Source organism: Callorhinus ursinus, unplaced genomic scaffold (assembly GCF_003265705.2).
Source record: "Callorhinus ursinus isolate GAN/ISIS: 27379988/994484 unplaced genomic scaffold, GSC_fseal_2.0 scaffold61, whole genome shotgun sequence".
Taxonomy (NCBI): Eukaryota; Metazoa; Chordata; class Mammalia; order Carnivora; family Otariidae; genus Callorhinus; species Callorhinus ursinus.
The window spans coordinates 2614517-2635328 of record NW_027397123.1 but is presented as its reverse complement, the minus strand read 5'-3'; the positions used below and the strand labels follow the sequence as shown (position 1 = coordinate 2635328).

Genomic DNA, 20812 nt, shown 5'->3' with positions numbered 1-20812 from the left:
AAGCCATCTGGTCCTAGACTTCTGTTTGTTGGGAGAGTTTTGATTACTGATTCAATTTCTTTGCTGGTAATCAGTCTATTCAGATTTTCTATTTATTCCCAATTCAGTTTTGAGAGGTTCCCCTCCCTTTCTCTTCCTTCCTTCCTCCCTCCCTCCCTTCTCTCTTTCTTTCTCTTTCTTTCTTTCTTTCTTTCTTTCTTTCTTTCTTTCTTTCTTTCTTTCTTTCTTTCTTTCTTTTTCTTTCTTTCTTTCTTTCTTTCTTTCTTTCTTTCTTTCTTTCTTTCTTTCTTTCTTTCTTTCCTTTCTTTCTTTCTTTCTTTCTTTCTTTCTTTCTTTCTTTCTTTCTTTCTTTCTTTCTTTCTTTCCTTCCTTCCTTCCTTCCTTCCTTCCTTCCTTCCTTCCTTCCTTCCTTCCTTCTTTCCTTCTTTCTTTCCTTTCTTGGAGGTTATATGTTTCTAAGAATTTATCCATTTCTACTGGTTGCCCAATTTGTTGGTATGTAATTTTTCATAATATTCTCTTATAATCCTTTGTATTTCTGTGGTATTGACTGTTATTTCTCCTCTTTCATTTCTGATTGTTTAAGTTCTCTTTCTGTCTCTCTCTCTGTCTCTCCCTCTCTCTCTCTTCCCCTGGCCCTCCCTCCCTCCCTTTGATGAGCCTGGCTAAAGGTTTATCAATTTTGTTGATCTTTTCAAAGAACCAGCTCCTGATTTTATTGATCTGTTCTACTGGTTTTTTGGTTTCTATTTCATTTATTTCTGCTCTGATCTTTATTACTTCCTTCCTTCTTTGGTTTTGTGTCTTGTTTGTTATTTTTCTACCTCTTTTAGGTGTAAGGTTAGGTTGTTTATTTGATATTTTTCTTGCTTCTTAAGGTAGGCCTGTATTGCTATATACTTCCCTCTTAGGACAATTTTTCCTGCATCCCAAATGTTTTGGACTGTGGTTTTCTTTTTAATTTGTTTCCATGTATTTTTTATTTCTTCTTTGGTTTTCTCTACTAGCATGTGGTTTAACCTCCATGTATTTGTGGTCCTTCCAATTTTTTTCTTGTGGTTGACTTCAAGTTTCATAGCATTGTGGTCAGAAAGTATGCATGGTATGATCTCAATCTTTTTGTACTTGTTGAGGCCTGATTTGTGACCTAGTATGTGATCTATTCTGGAGAAGCCCCATGTGCACTTGGAAAAAATATGTATTCTGCTGCTTTAGGATGAAATGTTCTGAATATATCTGTTAAGTCCATCTGGTCCAGTATGTCATTCAAAGCCATTGTTTCCTTGTTGATTTTCTGCTTAGATGATCTGTCCATTGCTGTAAGTGTGGTGTTAAAGTCCCCTACTATTATTGTATTATTATCAATGAGTTCCTTTATGTTTGTTATAAATTATATATTTGGGGGCTCCCGTGTTGGTGCATAAATATTTGCAATTGTTAGTTCTTCTTGTTGAATTGTCCCCTTTATTATGATATAGTGCCCTTCTTCATCTCTTGTTACAGTCTTTGTTTTATTTTATTTTTTAAAAATATTTTTTTTTGAGAGAGAGAGAGAGAATGAGAGAGAGAGCATGAGATGGGGGAGGGTCAGAGGGAGAAGCAGACTCCCTGCTGAGCAGGGAACCTGATGAGGGACTCAATTCTGGGACTCCAGGATCATGACCTGAGCCAAAGGCCCCCCACTTAACCAACTGAACCACCCAGGTGCCCCACAGTCTTTTTCTAAAAGTCTTTTTGTGGGGCTTCTGGGTGGCTCAGTCAGTTAAGCATCTGTCTTTGGCTCAGGTCATGATCCCTGAGTCCTGGGATCAAGCCCCGCATAGGGCTCCCTGCTCAGTGGGGAGTCTGCTCCTCCCTCTCTTTCTGCCCCTCTCCCTGCTCATGCTCTTTCTGTCCAATAAATAAATAAAATCTTTAAAAAAATAAATAATGTCTTGTTTATCTGATATACATATTGTTACACTGGCTTTCTTTGGACAGCCATTTGCATGATAAATGGTTCTCCATCCCTCATTTTTAATCTGCACTTGTCTTTAGATCTAAAGTGAGCCCCTTGGGGGCACCTGGGTGGCTCAGTTGGTTAAGTATCTGACTTTGGCTCAGGTCATGGTCTTGGGGTCCTGGGATCAAGCCCCTTATTGGGCTCCCTGCTCATTGAGAAGTCTGCTTATTTCTCTCCCTCTGCCTACACCCCTCCCTCTGCTTGTGCTCTGTTTCTCTCTCAAATAAATAAAATCTTTAAAAATAAATAAATAAAATGAGTCCCTTGTAGGCGACATATAGATAGGTCTTATTTTTTTTTATCCATCTTGACACCCTATGTCTTTTGATTGGAGCATTTTAGTCCATTTACATTCATAGTAATTATTGATAGATATGTATTTAGTGCCATTTTATTACTTGTTTTGTCATTGTTTCTGGAGATTTTCTCTGTTCCTTTCTTGGTTTTGTCACTTTTGGTCTTTACTTTCCACTCAAAGAGTCCCTGTTAACACTTCTTGCAGGACTGGTTTAGTGGTCATGAACTCCTTTAGTTTTTGTTTGTCTGGAGAACTCCTCCTATTCCGAATGATAGCCTTTCTGGATACAGTATTCTTGGCTGCAGATTTTTCCCATTCAGTATGTTGAATATATCATGCCATTTGCTTCAGCTTGCTAAGTTTCTGTTGAGAGATCTTCAGCTAGCCTTATAGGTCTTCCCTTATAAATTAAGGACTTCTTTTGTCTTGCAGCTTTTAGGATTTTTTCTTTATCACTATATTTTGCACATTTAATTATAACATGTCTGTGTTGGCTTGCTTTTGTTGATTTTGATGTTAGTTCTCTGTGCCTCTTGAATCTAGATGTCTGTTTCCTTCCCCAGATTAGGGAAGTTTTCAGCTTTTTTTCTTCAGATAACTTTTCTGCCCCCTTTTCTCTGTCTTCTTCTTCTGGGACTCCTATAGTACAAATGTGATTACATTTGATGGACTCACTGAGTTCCCCAAGTCTCTTCTCGTGTTGCATAATTCTTCCTTCTCTCTTTTGTTCAGCTTGATTACTTTCCATTACTTTGCCTTCTATATCACTAATTCATTCCTCTGCTTCTCTCAGCCTGCTGTTCATTACATCAAGCATGTTTCTAATCTCACTTATTGCACTCTTCATCTGTGATCAATTCCTTTTTAACTCTTTATCTCTGTGGTAAGGGTCTCATTGATGTCTTCTATTCGTTTCTCATGCCTAGCAGTATCCTTATGATTGTTGCTTTAAATTCTCCATCAGGCATATTATTTATATCTGTTTCATTTACATCCCTTTCCCTGGCCTTATCTTGTTCTTTCATTTGGGATAAATTCCTCTATCTTTGTGCTTTGTCTAGGTCTCTGCCTTCTTGTCCATGTTAGAAAGCCAGTTATGTCTCCTGCTCCTGAAAGTAATGACTTTCTGAAAGAGGTCATGTAGTGCCTAGGGCCTGGTGCTTCAGGGAGGTCTCTGGTGTGTGCTGAGTATGCTCTGCTGTTGTGTTTTGGCCTCTCTATCCTTCAGGCCAGTCATCTGCAGAAGCTCTCCTTGCCTACTGTGAGCAGTGTTTGGCCCCTAACCTCAGTGTAATGAGTTTTAATTAGATGTGCTCTGGTGTGCTTGTGAAATCAGACCTGACACTACTTCCACCAGAACTGATGTCTTACAGAACTTTCTGGTTGGGAGACATGGTGTGGTCAGGGGTCTGTGCTGGTCTTCTGGGGGAGGGACCTGCTGCACTAGGACTGAGGCAGACATGACTGAGAAGGGCAATCTCTCCCGAGCACAGGGGGGTAGGACTTGGTGTTTTCAAGTTAGGCAGCCAGTAGTAGAGCTGTGGTGCTTCCCACGGTTGGCTCTGTGTTTATGCTGAGGGGCAGGGGAGGGAAATGGTACTGGCCATTTGTTTACAGAGAGGTGTCTCTGTGAATGCTGTGTCTTATTGATGCACTCTGAGAAGAATGAATAATCTCCCCATTCTGTGCCCCAGGTGTTCTTCAAATCAGTGTTTCCATGCTGTCTGTCACTGTGTTGTTTGCCTGCCTTCTCTCCAGGAGCAGCATGGTGCCCTCCAGGCTCTATCCCAGCCAAGCCTGTTGACTTTTAAAACTCCAGGCTTTAAGCCCCACTGATTGCAAGAACTCCTGAAATTCAGCCCCTCTTGTTTTCCAAGCCAATGACTTTGGAAAAACTTTCTCCTTATGTGTTCCCTTGTGTGCTCCTCTCTCTCACCCTTCTTTATGATCATGGCTCTCTCCCCTCTGCAGCACCAGTGATCTGTTTCTCCCATGAAGCATGTCTCCACACTTCTACCTTGTTCAATATGGCCTGGTTTCTCCCTTTAGTTGTGGAGTTTGTTCTGTCAGTCTTCAGGTTGATTTCTGGAGTATTTAGGATGATTTGATAGTTATCTACTGTGTTCATGGGACCAGGTGAGCCTAGGACCATCCTACTGTGCCAGCATCTTCCTCTGTCTGTGGGTCTGTTGAGAGTTTTATCACGAATGTTAGATTTTGTTGAAAGCTTTCTTTACATCTATTGATATGATCATGTGATTTTTTTTTTTTTTAGTCTGTTCATGTGATGGGTCACATTAATTTATTTTCAAAGTCTGAACCAGCCTTTTGTACCTGGGATAAATCCCATTTTGTTATGGTGAATAATTCTTTTTATATATTCTTGGATTCAATTGCTGTTATTTTGTGAGGATTTTTACATCTATGTTCATGAGAGATACTGGTCTGCAGTTTTCTTTTTTTGTAATGTCTTGTCTGGTTTTGGTGTTAGGGTAATATTGACCTCAGAATGATTTAGGAAGTAATCCTTCTGCATTTATCTTCTGAAAGACATTATAGAGAATGCGAACAATTTCTTCCTCAATTGTTTGGTAGAATTCACCAGTGAATCCATTTGGGCCTGGTGCTTTCTGTTTTTGAAGGTTATGAATTATTGACTCAATTTGATTTTTACATTTATACCTATTCAGATTGTCTACTTCATCTTGTATTAGTTTTGGCATATTGTATCTTTCAAAGAATTATTCCATTTCATCTAGTTATCAAATCTGTGGGCATAGTTGTTTATAGTATTATTTTATTATTTTTAATATTTATGCAATATGTAGTGCTGTCCCCTCTTTCATTTCTGATATTAGTAATTTATGTCTTCTGTTTTTTTTCTTAGTTAGCCTAGCTAGAGGGCTTATTTATATTATTGATATTTAAAAAATATCTTTTGGTTTTGTTGATTTTCTATATTGATTCCCTGTTTTCAATTTCATTGAGTTCTGCTCTCTTGTTATTTTTCTTTTTCTGCTTCCTTTGGGTTTAATTTGTTCTTTTTCTAGTTTCTTAAGCTGAAACTTAGATTTTTGGTTTCAGATCTTTCTTCTTTTCTAATATATACATTAATTTCTATAAATTTCTGTCTGAGCACTGCTTTTGTTGCATCCCATAAATTTTTATAGTCTGTGTTTTCATTTTCATTTAGTTAAAATACTTTTAAATTTTTCTTGAAAGTTCTTCTTTGACCTATCTATTAGAAGTGTGTTGTTTAATCTTCATATATTTTGGGATTTTTCTAATTACCTTTCTGTTAATCAATTTCTAGTTTAATACTTTTGTTATTTGAGAGTAGACATTGTATGATTTCTATTCTTTTAAGTGTTAGGGTATATTTTATGGCCCAAAATGTGGTCTATCTTGGTGAATGTTCCATGTGAGCTTGAATAGAAGGTAATATTTTTTTAAAGATTTTATTTATTTATTTATTTGAGAGAGCGAGAATGAGAAGAGAGAGCACATGAGAGGGGGGAGGGTCAGAGGGAGAAGCAGACTCCCCCCTGAGCAGGGAGCCCGGTGCGGGACTCGATCCTGGGACTCCAGGATCATGACCTGAGCCGAAGGCAGTCACTTAACCAACTGAGCCACCCAGGCGCCCAGAAGGTAATATTTCTTAATAATGCAAGTCCAGGAGTCCCTTGTGGAAAAAATTGACAAGTATCACTTTTTGCCTGTCCTTTAAGTGACAAACTATGATACATTTGTAGCAAATTATAGCTTACTACTAATCTGAATAAGAGAAAAACATTAACCTCATTAGGAATTGGCCAGAATATAAAAAAATAATTCATACTATAAGAATTGCAGTAAGAACTAGGCAGAAGTAATCAACCTTATAATATTATAAAAATAATTATCAGTATAATTTGAAATATAAATGAGAACTTCCATTTTTACTACTCATATTGGCAAAGATATAGAAATTAGGTATTAACTATACCAGCCATAGTGTGGGGAAGAATATTCTCACACCTTCCTGGTAGGCAGGGTGAATTGGTAGGTACTGCCTCAATAGGGGTCAATTGGAAATTTCTTTACAAATATAAAATTCAGGTAGGACTACATCAAACTAAAAAGCTTCTGCATAGTAATGGAAACAGTTGATAAAATGAAAAGGCGATGTATGGAATGAGAAAAAATATTTGCAAACCATATATCTGATAAGCCATTAATATCCAAAATATATAAGGATTTCTATAGCAAAAAACCCCCAAATACGCTGATTTATAAATGGGAAAAGGACCTTAGTAGACATTTTTCCAGGAAAGATATACTAATGGCCAGCTGGCATATAAAAGGTACTTAACCTCACTAATCACTAGGGAAAGTTGAAGATTGCAATGAGATATCATGTCATACCTGTTAGGATGGATTTTACCAAAAAGACAACAGATAAGTGTTGGTGAGGAAGTGGAGAAAAAGGAACATTTGTACACTGTTGGTTGAAATATAAAGTGGTACAGCCACTATGGAATACAGTGTGGAGATTTCTCAAGAAATTAAAAATTGAACTACTATATGATTCAGCAGTCCTACCTCTGGGTATATATCCTAAGAAATCAAAATCAGTATACTGAAGAGATATCTGCCCTACCGTGTTCATTTTCACTGCAACATCATTTACAATAGCCAAGTTATGGAAACAACCTAAGTGTCCACTCACCAGTGATGAGTGATGAATGGATAAAATAGATGTGAGATATCTTTATAGACATCTAAATAGATAGATAGATAGATAGATAGATAGATAGATAGATAGATAGATAGGCAGACAGTGATATATAGTGAAATATTATTCAGCCACAGAAGGAAGGAAATCCTGCCATTTGCAAACACATGGATGGTATCTAGAAGACATTATGCTAAGTGAAATTAGCCAGAGAAAAGCAAATACTGTAATGATTTCACTTATATGTGAGATAAAAAAAAAAAAAGCCCAATTCACCAAAGCAGAATAAAGTGGAGGTTACTAAGGACTGGGTTGGAGGAGAGAGGGATATGCTGGTCAAAGAGTACAGGCCCTCAGTTATAGATGAATAAATTCTGGGAATCTAATGTACATCATGCTGATTACAGTTAATCATGCTGTGTTGTGTACTTGAAATTTGCTGAAAGAGTAGACCTCGGGGCGCCTGGGTGGCTCAGTTGGTTAAGCATCTGCCTTTGGCTCAGGTCATGGTCCCAGGGTCTTGGGATCAAGCCTTGCCTTGGGCTCCCTGCTCAGCAGGAGTTGTGCTTCTTCCTCTTCCTCTGGCCCTCCCCCCTGCTTGTGCTTTCTCTCTCTCTCTTTTTCTCTCAAGTAAATAAATAAAATCTTAAAAAGAAGTAGACCTTAAGTATTCTCACCACACACACACACACAAACACACACACACACACACACAAGGTAACCATGTGAGGTGATGGATGTGTTAACTAACCCAATTGTGGTAATCATTTCACAAAGTATACATATGTCAAATCATCACGTTGTATACCTTAAACATAGAGGATCCATTTGTCAATTATACCTCAATAAGCTGAAAAATCTGTTTTAAATGAAAGAATAATGTACTACATGTTGGCTAATTGAATTTAAATAAAATAAATAAATAAATAATAAAAGAATAAAAAAACAGCAAAAGAGAAAAGGTACACAGGAGATACATATTTGATTCTTTGCTTCTCTAGAAATGTATTACACAGCCATACATTTGTGTGAATTTTGGCTGGATAAATGACTCTAGTCAAGGGTTCATTCTCAGTATTGCAAAATTTGTTACATTTTAAATTTTGTTTTGTTTCTTCATTTCAGGGCACTGTTGAGCAGGGCATTGTGTTTCTATTTTCTGGTACCTTTCACGTGACCTGCTTTCTGATTGTTGAAAATGTCAAGATCTTCTTTATATTCTTATTATTCTAAAATTTTATCCTCTGATACACTTCCAGGAGTTTACCAATTATTTATAACTTGATTTTTCAGGGGGGAAAGGGAAGCATAAGTGTACTTCTCTTTACTGAGAATGTACTATATACCAGTTAGCCGTTTAATTGGACATTCCTCTTAATTAGATTTAGTATATTTTTAAACGAGACTGGATCTTGGAATTCCGTCATTGTGCACAGGAGTTTTTATCTGCAGGAGTTGGGTTGTGTGAGGCCTGCTCATTGATTAACACTAACTCTAGTTTTCACCTACATCACTGGTATTGAGCCCAACCTGCTTGTGATCCATTTCTCTCCTTTCCTGTAAAACTCTCCTTTACTTCTCCTTTTATGTTTCTCATCTTTCCTTCTACCTTGAAGTCATTTATTTTCATTACACAAGTATAACTCAGGATTTTTGTTTCAGGGATTTGTGCTATTCAGGGATGTGTCTATAGACTTTTCTCAGGAAGAATGGGAATGCCTGGACTCAACTCAAAGGAATTTGTACAAATATGTAATGTTGGAGAATTATAGCAACCTGGTCTCAATCGGTAAGTATACCTTTCTTCAAAAAGTCTAGAGCCCTTTGGAATATTTGCTTTCCCTGAGAAGATTTTCTCAACTCCTTTCATATATCCTATGCGTTTCTTCTCCCTATTCCTAAAGACATGGTTTGAGCTTTGTAGAGTTGGGACTGTATAGCTTCATTGGGCCTAAGGCCAAAACTCCACTTTCTCTGCTTTTTTGTGGCCCTTCCAATTTATTTGCTGATCATAGGATAGGATTTGTGTCCTGGGACACCTACAACATAAAAAGTCTCCTTTCTTCTCTTATGAGTAGGTCTTTGCATTCCCAAGCCAGATGTGATCTCTTTATTGGAGCAAGGGAAGGAGCCTTGGAGTGTTTTTGATAGTGAGCTGACAAGAGGCCTGTACCTAGGTAAGTGATTGATGATTATATAAAGGAAGAGGAATGTAGGATATAAACCACATGCTCAGTAAGGAGATCACATCTTTGAGATGTTTGAAGGAATCTCCCCTCAAAGGCCTACAACTATTAAGAAAAGTAAACTCATCATGAACTTCCAAATGCCCACACCTTCACCTTCAACCTTTTTCATGTATGCATGAGTCTTTAATGACCTTCTTGTTTTCTGGCACAAAAATATGTTGCAGTCTCATCTTGTATTTTTCTTTCCCCCAACTTGGAATTAGCCAGCTCATTAAGAAGCCTTATTTTCTGGGCGCCTGGGTGGCTCAGTTGGTTAAGCGACTGTGTTCGGCTCAGGTCATGATCCTGGAGTCCCGGGATCGAGTCCCGCATCAGGGTCCCTGCTCGGCAGGGAGTCTGCTTCTCCCTCTGACCCTCCCCCCTCTCGTGTGCTCTCTCTCTCTCTCATTCTTTCTCTCAAATAAAGAAATAAAATCTTAAAAAAAAAGAAGCCCTATTTTCTTTTAATAGGGAATGGTGTTCATTGACCAATATCAGTGTTCAGTGCACTCATTGCTACTGGATTTTCATTGCTTTTATATCCATTAAGTACAAAGAGACAGGGAACATATATTTTATAAGTGAATCATACTAATAACTGTAATTGAAGTCCAAAAGACAAGATTCTGTCTCACTTTTCTAAATCTCGGTTTTGTAACTTTTTCTTGACAGTGGAAAACCCTATTTCCCACAACACGAGTATATTTGTTCAAGCCTTCTGTTCCAAATGCCACAGAATACTTTCAAAATTAGAATACCAGCACAACTACTGACTGAAAAACCTACCTGAAGTCATGTTCGAGGTTTATTACAGTTTCCTTTTCCTTTTTCCCTTAGAATAGGTTACACCAAGGATTTCCAGGGTACAGTTCATAAAGTTGCTAGATTAATTCTTTTTTGTGCATTTTCAACTTAATATACCATTTATCTTTTTTAAAAGTCATATTAAGTATTATGACCTATTTTTTTAAAAGATTTTATTTTATTTATTTGACAGAGAGATAGAGAGAGAGCACAAGTAGGCAGAGTGGCAGGCAGAGGGAGAGGGGGAAGCAGGCTCTCTGCTGAGCAGGGAGCCCAATGTGGGGTTAGATCCCAGGACCCTAGGATCATGACCTGAGCTGAAGCTAGCTGCTTAACCAACTGAGCCACCCAGGTGCCCTTAATACACCGTTTATCTTAACTGTTAAGTTTAGATTATTTTTAGTTTATAATTGGAATATATAAAACATTTATATGCTTTAAAAGTCAATATAAAAATATACTGAGAGAAGTTATGTTTGCAACCCTATCTGCTTCATTCATTGCTATCCTCACTCTAGGTATTGGGGGGGGTGTTGAGGTAGTCTGATTAATCCTTTCTGCCTTTATTTTTTCAGAAATAGAGCATGTTCACATTTATATTTCCAATTCTCCTTCCCTCTTGTACATGGGATAGTATTCTCTCTGCACTCTTTTTTTCTTTTTAAGATTTTATTATTTATTTGACAGAGAGAGACACAGCGAGAGAGGGAACACAAGCAGTGGGGAGTGGGAGAGGGAGAAGCAGGCTTCCCGCGGAGCAGGGAGCCCGATGCGGGGCTCGATCCCAGGACCCTGGGATCATGACCTGAGCCGAAGGCGGACGCTTAACAACTGAGCCACCCAGGCACCCTCTCTGCACTCTTTTTTACTGTCCTGTTTTTTTTTTTTTTCTTTTTTGATAGAGAGAGAGAGAGAAAGAGAGAGAGCGCATGTACGCGCACGCATGCAAGTAGGGGGAGGGGCAGAGGGAGAGAGAAAATCTTAAGCAAGTTCCACTCAATGTGGAGTCTGATGCCGGGCTCCATTTAATGACCCTGAGATTGTGATCTAAGCCAAAATCGAGTCGGATGCTCAACTGACTGAGCCACCCAGGCACCCCATTCTGGTTTTCTTTTAGTAATTATTAAAAAAAAATTTATTTTATTCATTTGAGACCCAAAGATACAGAGAGAGAGATAGCATGAGCAGGGAGAGAGGCAGAGGGAGAAGCAGGCTCCCTGCTGAGCCAGGAGCCCGATGTGGGGCTCGATCCCAGGACCCTGGGATCATGACCTGAGCCGAAGGCAGACTCTTAACCATCAGAGCCACCCAGGTGCCCCCCTTTTAGTAATTATTAACAAGTTTTTGTGGAAATCATTCCATATAGATATGTTGGCAAAAATTGAAAAGGTGTATCAAATTGACTTATCTTTCTTGGTGTTATATGTTGATTTTTGCCATAACTCATTAATTACTGGAATTGTTAATAGTAAAGTTTCCAAGCAGACAGTCACAAAATTTGTAAATATTTTCAGTTTTGTTTCCTGCTTTTCTGTGCTTGCAACTTTGATACTCCTTTTAGTCTTATCACTGTGGCTGTACCGTTCAGCAGGTGTTCAATAGAAATAGCACTACTGTGTGTTTTTGTCTTTTTTCATGATTTTTATGGACATGACTTTTTCTTTTTTTAAAAAAATTTTTTAGTTTTGGAATAATTTTATATTTACCAAAAAAGTTGCAAAAATAGTATAGAGAGTTCCTATATTCCTCACCTAGTATCAATTTCCCCTACATTTTTGTGGCATATTCGAATTTACCTCATCCCCATTGTTTTAATTCCCTCCAACATAGTATATCTTTCATAAACTTCATGATTTATCCTTTCTTTGTTTTGTTTAATGTAAGCCCTTATGTATATATCTTCAAATATCTTTCTTTTATAAATGGTAGCAGCATATACATAGAGTTTACTCCTACCTTGTTCTTCTACTTTAAAAAGTCATGAAGATCATTCAATAGGAATATATAGATACATCTCATTTCTTTATACAGTTATTTAGAACTCTATTGTGTGCATTTACTATACTGAGTTCAAGTAGTATTAAGTTGGTGGCTATTTGGGTTTGTTATAGTCATTTGCTCTTACACAAATAGGTCTGTAATGGATAACCTTCTGCATAAATCTCTTCAGATTCTTTCCAGAAAGTATATGTTTGGGTTCCTAGAATTGGGATTGCTTGCTCAAGGGATAAATACTTATATAATTTTGCTAGAAACTGGCAAATATCCCCATATGGTAGTTGTACCATTTTTATTTGCTAAACTGAATGTGTGAAAGGGCTTACTTGCCTATAGCCTTCTAACAGATTAGGTTATCAGATTTTTGGGTTTTTGCCAAAGTATACTTCGAATTTATTCCAAAATTTAAGAATCATTGACTTTATCTTTTTCTGATCCCCTTCCCCCATGCCTTTCTATGTCACTTTTCAATTTCTATAGTTTATCTCTCAAGTTGCACCACCATATAAGAACTGTAAATCCTATTTACATTATAAACATTGATGTCAATGTAATTCTGCCTTTTCTAAGTTTTGTGTCTTCTCCCTCCCAAAAAAGTGAATGTTTTTATTTGTGTTTTCTTTCAGAATATAAATCTAGGTGTAAGAACAAGAAATTATCTCTGAAAAAGGATAACTATAAAATAGATTCATCCCAATGCGTTATAATGGAAGGATTTACAAAGCATGGACTTAAACAGGGATCTCAGGAAAGACATTTTAGCCAAATCTCATGTACCTCTGAAAACATGTCCCCTTTCATTCAGCAAACATCTCTCCCTCTACATCAAACATTTAATACCAAAGAGAAATCTTATGAATGCCAAAAACATAAAAATGCCTATGGACAGGACTCAAAACTTACTACACATCAAGAAGGTCATAATGGCAAGAAATTCTATGACTATAAGGAATATGGGAACGCCCTTAATAGGACTTCAAAACTTAGTTCATATCATTCAGTGCATATTGGTATGAGATCCTCTGAATGTGAGGAATGTAGGAAGTCTTTGAATAGTAACTCAGACTTTATGCAACATCAGATAATTTTTACTAGGGAAAAATCTAATGAATTTAAGAAAAGTGGGAAGGCCTTTACTAATGCCTCACAGTTTTTCCTACATCATAGCATTCATACAAGTGAGAAACACTTTAAATGTAAGGAATGTGTTAGAGAATTTAGTAATGGTACAGCCCTTATTCGTCATCAGAGGATTCATACCGGTGAAAAACCTTATGAGTGTAATGAGTGTGGAAAGGCTTTTAGTACTAGTTCAATATTTAGAGTACATCAGAGGATTCACACAGGTGAGAAACCCAATGAATGTAAAGAATGTGGAAAAGCCTTTCGTCATTCCTCATACCTTACTCAACACCAAAGAATTCACACTGGTGAGAAACCTTATAAATGTAAGTATTGTGTTAGAGCATTTAGTAATGTTTCAGCCTTTATTCGGCATCAGAGGATTCATACTGGTGAGAAACCCTACAAATGTAAGGAATGTGGAAGAGCCTTTAGTACTGGCTCAATACTTACAGCACATCAGAGAATTCACTCAGGTGAGAAACCCTATTTATGTAAGGAATGTGGGAAAGCCTTTCGTCAGTCTTCAGACCTTACTCAACATCAGAGAATTCATACTGGTGAGAAACCCTATGAGTGTAAGGAATGTGGAAGGGCCTTTCGTCGTTCATCAGAACTTTCTCGACACAAGTTAATTCATGCTGATGAGAAATTGTATGAATGTAAGGAATGTGGAAAGATCTTGAGTAGAGATTCAATACTTATACAACATCAGAAAATTCACACTGGTGAGAAAGCCTGGGAATGTAATGAATGTGGGAGAGTTTTTACTTGTGCAACATACCTGACCCGGCATCAGCGAATTCATACTGGTGATAAACCATATACTTGTAACAAATGTGGAAAAGCCTTTCTTCGTTCTTCAGACCTTATTCTGCATCAAAGAATTCATACTGGTGAGAAACCCTATGAGTGTAAGGAATGTGGGAAGGCTTTTGCAAGAGGCTCAAATCTTAATCGCCATCAAAAAGTTCATAATGGTAAGAAATAGTATGAAAGGAAGCTTTGTAAGACCTTTAAGCATGTCTTTCAGGTAACATGACATGAAAGAGAAACCCTAGAAATGTAATAGGAGAAATCCTAAGAATTTATTGGTAAGAAAATATAGAAATATAATTAATATGAGAATGACTTATGTGTTTCACAATTTAACTACCATAAGAATAAAATGAATATTGGAAGGCCTCTATCAATAGCTCATTCCTTTCTAAATTTTAAAAACTTTCTAATCATGAGTGGAGAAAAGTGAAAAATATTTTTTGTTGCATTTTTCATATTTTAAAATACTTTAAATCCACTTTATTTTTTATATAGCTGTAAGTAGTTTGGTTTATGCATAGCTAAAATACTATCTTATTATGTTGTACATTAAATTTTTGAATTTATTTTGTTCTCACCAAAACTCTTATTACAGCACAGCTTATTCAGTAACTATTTTCTGAAGCTATTTATGCACAGTTTTGTGACATTTTATATTTTTAATGTTATAAGCTTGGATATAATGAGTCTTTTTACACCCCAACATCCAATTTGGAAACTCTTTACTTGATCTTTTTATAATAAATTTGTACCTGCATATCTTTGCATCTGTACCATTTTACTTATTTATTTATTTTTAAAGATTTTATTTATTTATTTGACAGAGAGAGAGACAGTGAGAGAGGGAACACAAGCAGGGGGAGTGGGAGAGGGAGAAGCAGGCTTCCCATGGAACAGGGAGCCCGATGCGGGGCTCGATCCCAGGACCCTGAGATCATGACCTGAGCCGAAGGCAGACGCTTAATGACTGAGCCACCCAGGTGCCCCTGTACCATTTTATTTAAAATATCATTACTTTAAAGGGTGCCTGACTGGCTCAGTCAGAGGAGCATGCAACTCTTGATCTCGGGGTTGTGAGTTTGAGCCCCCATGTTGGGTGAAGACTTAAAAATAAAATCTTTTAAAAATAAAATATCATTACTTTAAGATATATATTTTAATATTGATAAAGTGATTATTTGTATATATAAATTAATATTTTTATTTCATAAATGTGATATTTTATTGTAATAATTTTCTCTAAATGTTTAAATTCTACAAAGAAGCCAATAAAGCTAGCTTTCATCCCCCAAAGGGGCTATAACTATTATCAAATTGTTGGAACAAATCCTTTTATAATTTTTTAAAGCAAATGTAATCATATTATTCAAATTGTCTCATAAATTGTCTTTTTAATGACAAGATATGTCATATAGGACATTCCGTGTGATTAAGTGCATTAATAATGTTAATATATATGACTGTACCATTATTTTTACCAAACATCTATGGTCAAATAATGTGACTGGCTCCACTTTTTTTGTTTGTAAGGAATGCCATGTTTAGCATCCTACTTGGCACACTGTTCTTGGTTGTCTTCTCTTCATTGTTTTTGAAATCTCTGCATACCTTTTGACATGTACATATTTTAAACATGACAGATTAAACTGGCTTCCTTTTTGACCATACTCTACTATGCCATTTTTCTCTCCTTGCCTCCATGTTACTTATCCTTGTGGAGTTTTTCCTAATGATTTTGCCCAAATATAATGTAGGGACATTTAATTTTTTAAAAATAATTCATTTCCATTTCAACATATTTATATTAAAAACACATTCCTATATGTTATACTTTATGTGAAATGGGCATGGCTATATTCACTAGCATACGTGGGTTTGGTAAGGATCAAATGAGTTAATTTACACAGATGCTTATAATTAAGACTTTAACATGCTCAGTAAATATAATCCATTATCAAAATTATTTTTTTCCTTTGGCTATTTTATTATTTATGGAATGGCTCTTAACTATGGTGTATATTTTATTTAATATCAGCAATTTAATATTGGAGAAGAATGTTAAGCCTCTAGTGAATATAGCAAAGTCATCATCATTCATTCCTTCTTGGTCATGAGATGATCCATCCTGAAGAACAAAAACCATAAAAATATAATGAATAATGCCTTTATTCGTATCTAACCTAATATGTTGAATCCTAAAATTTATGTCAGCATGAAACATTATTGAGAATATTATTGCCCACATTATCTGACTGATTAAAAAATAATATTGGATTGTAGGAACATCTGACTCTTGATCCAATGCATGTTTAAGCCAACATTTGGCTAAGGATGAAGTATGAACAAACTGCAGTTTTTTTGAATATAAAGTTTGCTGAGTATCCTATGCAGCAAAACCTGTGGGAGGTGGGCAGAATTATTCACAGAACTTATAACTCTAAATCCAGACATGTAAAAAAATAAAAATAAAAAAATAAATCCAGACGTGTATTACAATAATTAATACTTGAAATCTGGCACTGGTGCTACAGGGATATAGAGGAAGCTTCCATGTATCTGGGACTCAGACTGCCTCTAGAGTGGGGTTTAGCTTGGCTAGTGCTGATGTCTCTGCGGAGGTTTGATACAGGTGGATCTGAGAAGTTTGGAACAACTGTGAACTAGAATCAACAGCTTCTACTGGGAACTATGGCCACTAATAGGGCTTATCACTTTTCTATTGCTGCCTAAGAAATTGCCACAATTTTGGCAGCTTAAAGCAATACACAATTATTATCTCAAAGTTTTCATGGGTACATGTGAAGGCCTGGCTTAGCTGGGTCCTTTGCTCAGGGTCTTACAAGGTGGCAGTTGAGGTGTCAGTTGGGGATGGTGTCTCACCAAAGGCCCAGTGTCATCCTCCAAATTTACATGTTTGTTGGCAGAATTAAGTTCCTTGAAGCGGTAGTAATGTTGGCTTGTTTCTTCAAGGGCAGCAGAAGATATTTTTACTTCTGTCTCTGACCTATAGATCTTTTAAAAGGCACATCTCTCAGATCCTGCCCATTCAGGATAATCTCCCTTTTGACTCACTTTAAACTGTTTAGGGACCTTGATTATATCTGCCAAAATCCTTCACCTTTGCCATATAACTTAACATTATGGAAATGATATACCATCATACCATCATTTTTGCCACATTTTATTCATTAGGAGCAGTGTAACAATGGATCGTGGATCACCACATCAAAAACTAATGATGTATTGTATGGTGACTAACATAACATAATAAAATTAAAAAAAAAGAGGGCACGTTCTGCATGGAGCACTGGGTGTTATACACAAACAATGAATCATGGAACACTACATCAAAAACTAATGATGTAATGTATGGTGATTAACATAAGATAATATAATAATAAAAATATATATACATATACATATATATATATATATAAAGAAGCAGTGTATGGAGATGTTAGGGTTGAAGTACGGAGATAAGATACTAACTACTTCAGTGGCCTCATTGCTTGTTTTTGAGGCAAGAGGAAAGCAACCAGCTTTTCCTTCGTGAAGGTGGGAATACACCACACAAAACAACAATTTTTCTTACTGGGTTCCTTGGTTCTTGTCCCAGATGCACCAAAGAATTGGGAAACCTGAGACCAGAATGGGGAGATAGAGTTTATTGAGTAGATAAGGGTAGTACACTCAAGAGAGAAAGCGGGCTAGTGCCGGAGCAAGAGTGGCAATTGCCCCAAGAAGCTCTAGCTGCATCCTTTTAAGCCTGTTTTCTGCATAGGTAAATTTGGCTTTGATTGACATTTTTGATTGACAGCTGGTGGTTATAGAACATTTTGGCTTCTGTGCATGTGCCTACCCATGATGCAGTCTGTCATAATTGTATTTATTTATAATTGTATTTATTTACAAATGTATGAGTTTCTAGTGAGCTTTTGCTGTGAACTTAAAGTACTTAATGGAAAGTTGCACCTTTTGTGCTCATGCTCAGTTCTTGGATGTCCCCTTGTGGCTTTTGAGCCAGCTCTGTGGCTAGGCCTTTTCTGTTTTGTTAGCCCTTGGTGGTGGCTCTGAAGGTGTGGCTGTTAACTCTTCGGGGTGGCTCCAAGGGTGTGCCCAGCATCTGCTTTATCCCTACTTGCTCATGCCTAACCAATTGCCTAACACTTTTAAGTAATTCTTTATCTCAAAGACAGTCCCACTTTTCATCATCTTTGACATCTTTACTCTTCAGTGTCCAATACATTAACCAGAAGACACATGTAGTTATTTAAATTTAGATTTAAAGTAATAAAATTTAAAATTCATTTTCTCTGTCTCATAGGCACATTTCAAGTGCTCAACAGCTGCATACAGCCAGTGGCCATTGTATTGGGCAGCATATTATAGAACATTTCTGTTGTTGCAAGAAATTATACCACACAGTCCTATGACATAAATAACCTTTCAGTTATTGAATTATAGGAGAAAACTTGGCGTTCATTGGCTCTTTTGTATACCCTGCAGTGATATCCACAGACAGAGTTGGCACCAGTTACTTTGTGGCTTCATCTAGATCCAGGAGAAAAAAAGTTGTATTTTATCACCCTTTTGCACATTAAACTATGATGAGAGACCAATCTGAAGTTGCCTTGGTAGAAAATTAACATAGAGAAGTCAACAAACTCATGTACAAATATTCTTTTTTTTAATTTTTAAAAATATTTTATTTTTGCGAGAGAGAGACAGAGAGAGAGAGCATGAGGGAGGGGGTGGAGGGCAGAGGAAGAAGCAGACTCCCCACCTAGCAGATGTGAACTCTGGGATCATGACCTGAGCCAAAGGCAGACGCTTAACTGACTGAGCCACCCCGATGCCCTCATGTACAAATATTCTTTTTTTTTTTTTTTTTAAGATTTTATTTATTTATTTGACAGAGAGAGACACAGTGAGAGCAGGAACACAAGCAGGGGGAGTGGGAGAGGGAGAAGCAGGCCCCCCGCCGAGCAGGGAGCCGATGTGGGGCTAGATCCCAGGACCCCGGGATCATGACCTGAGCGGAAGGCAGACGCTTAACGACTGAGCCACCCAGGCGCCCCATGTACAAATATTCTTAAAAAATAGAAGATCCAACAGAAAAAAAAAGTGCTTTTATGGTAATCACAAAAAAAAGCTATCAAGAAATAAAATTAAATAGAAATGTCCATAAACATTATGGAAAAATAAATAAAAATTTTCCAAAGCAATCAGGAAATGAAAAAATAAAAGGGTATAACATCTGGGATTGCAGTACTGACATCATTAAAAAAATCATAATTCCTTAGGTTATAAATGTGATGCTATCTCAATTAAAAATACCCAGGATTTTTTTTAGACATATGAGCTAATTCTAAAGTCTATATGGAAAAATAAATCAGAATAACCAGTACAATTCTGAAAGAGGAGAAGAATTGGATAATTAGAACCATCAGATATTAAGACATACTATAACTATAATAATTAGGAGTATAGCTCTAGCAAAAATATAATAGAACACTAGAACTACTTAAAAGTCCAGCTATAGGGGCGCCTGGGTGGCTCAGTTGGTTAAGCGACTGCCTTCGGCTCAGGTCATGATCCTGGAGTCCTGGGATCGAGTCCCACATCGGGCTCTCTGCTCAGCAGGGAGTCTGCTTCTCCCTCTGACCCTCTTCCCTCTTGTGCCCTCCATCTCTCATTCTCTCTCTCTTTCAAATAAATAAAATCTTTAAAAATAAAAAAATAAAAGTCCAGCTATAGATCCAAACACATAGGAAAGATAGTATATGATAATGAAGGCATTTTGGATCATTTAATACCCTTTGAATCTTGAGGAGTTGGATGTATTATATGTATATGTTACGTATAGGTTTTTCAACAAATGTTTTTAGTAGCCACATGGCAAAGATAGGACAAATCTGTATCTATATTTATTCAAACAGTCTGAAAGCGTCACTCCATAGTTCACTCAAAAACAAAAAGAGAAGATATAGCTTTAAATAGGACTGTTGACTACAGCCTTAAGGAAATAAATTAACATTAGGAATGGGAAAAAGTGACATCAAGTGGCCTCTGATACGATACACTAAGAAGGACACAATATCACCTATGGAGTATTCTTGTCAAAATATTTAGCCTAGGGGCCCCTGGGTGCCTCAGTCGGTTAAGCGGCTGCTTTGGGCTCAGGCCATGATCCCAGCATCCTGGGATCAAGCCCCGCATCGGGCTCCTTGCTCAGCAGAGAGCCTGCTTCTCCCTCTCCCTCTGCCTGCCTACCGCTCCCCCTGCTTATGCTCTCTCTCTCACCATCCCTGTCTCTGGGTCAAATAAATAAAAATAAAATTTAAAAAACATTTAGCCTGAAGTTCAACAAGCCTTATATAATTTATTTTTTATTTAGCCAATGCAAAAATTAATCAACCACGGACAAAAATTTTAAATCTTCAAAAAAAATCAATCTTGGGTCGTAATCCGTTTCTACTCTCCGGTTGTCACTAAACTTTTTTGACTCTGGTTTTCAAAGTCCATAGAACAGAGTAATGATTCCCCAGATGGGATCGAGTGAGCCAAGGGCATTGGCAGCCTTCTGCCACTCAGGCAGTGGTCACTAAATAACATTAACTTCTGATTAGCAACAGTACTCTGGAGAACACCGACCCATCCCACAGCGCTGGTTCACCAAGGAGGGCAGTTGGCCCTAGGCACAGGCAGTAAGAGCGGGGGTGGTGCTGTCAGGGTAGAGTGCGCTCAAAGGATTCTGGAGATTGTAGTTCAGACCTCGCGAACGCCTCCCAGTCGCGCAGGCGCAGATGCAATTTGGTAAAGTGGAA

At 37.3% G+C, this 20812-nt stretch overlaps 1 protein-coding gene across 1 annotated transcript in view; it reads left to right on the top strand.

The window, feature by feature from the left end:
• LOC112810569 (uncharacterized) overlaps window positions 1-15647 on the top strand; it is a 64754-nt gene extending 49107 nt beyond the window's left edge. Inside the window, 4 exon segments of the mRNA XM_025854262.2 lie at window positions 8397-8478; window positions 8677-8803; window positions 9093-9191; window positions 12671-15647. Coding sequence (XP_025710047.2) covers window positions 8397-8478; window positions 8677-8803; window positions 9093-9191; window positions 12671-14208 — 1846 coding nt within the window. The 3' untranslated portion in view covers window positions 14209-15647.
• The last annotated feature ends 5165 nt before the right edge of the window (window positions 15648-20812 follow it).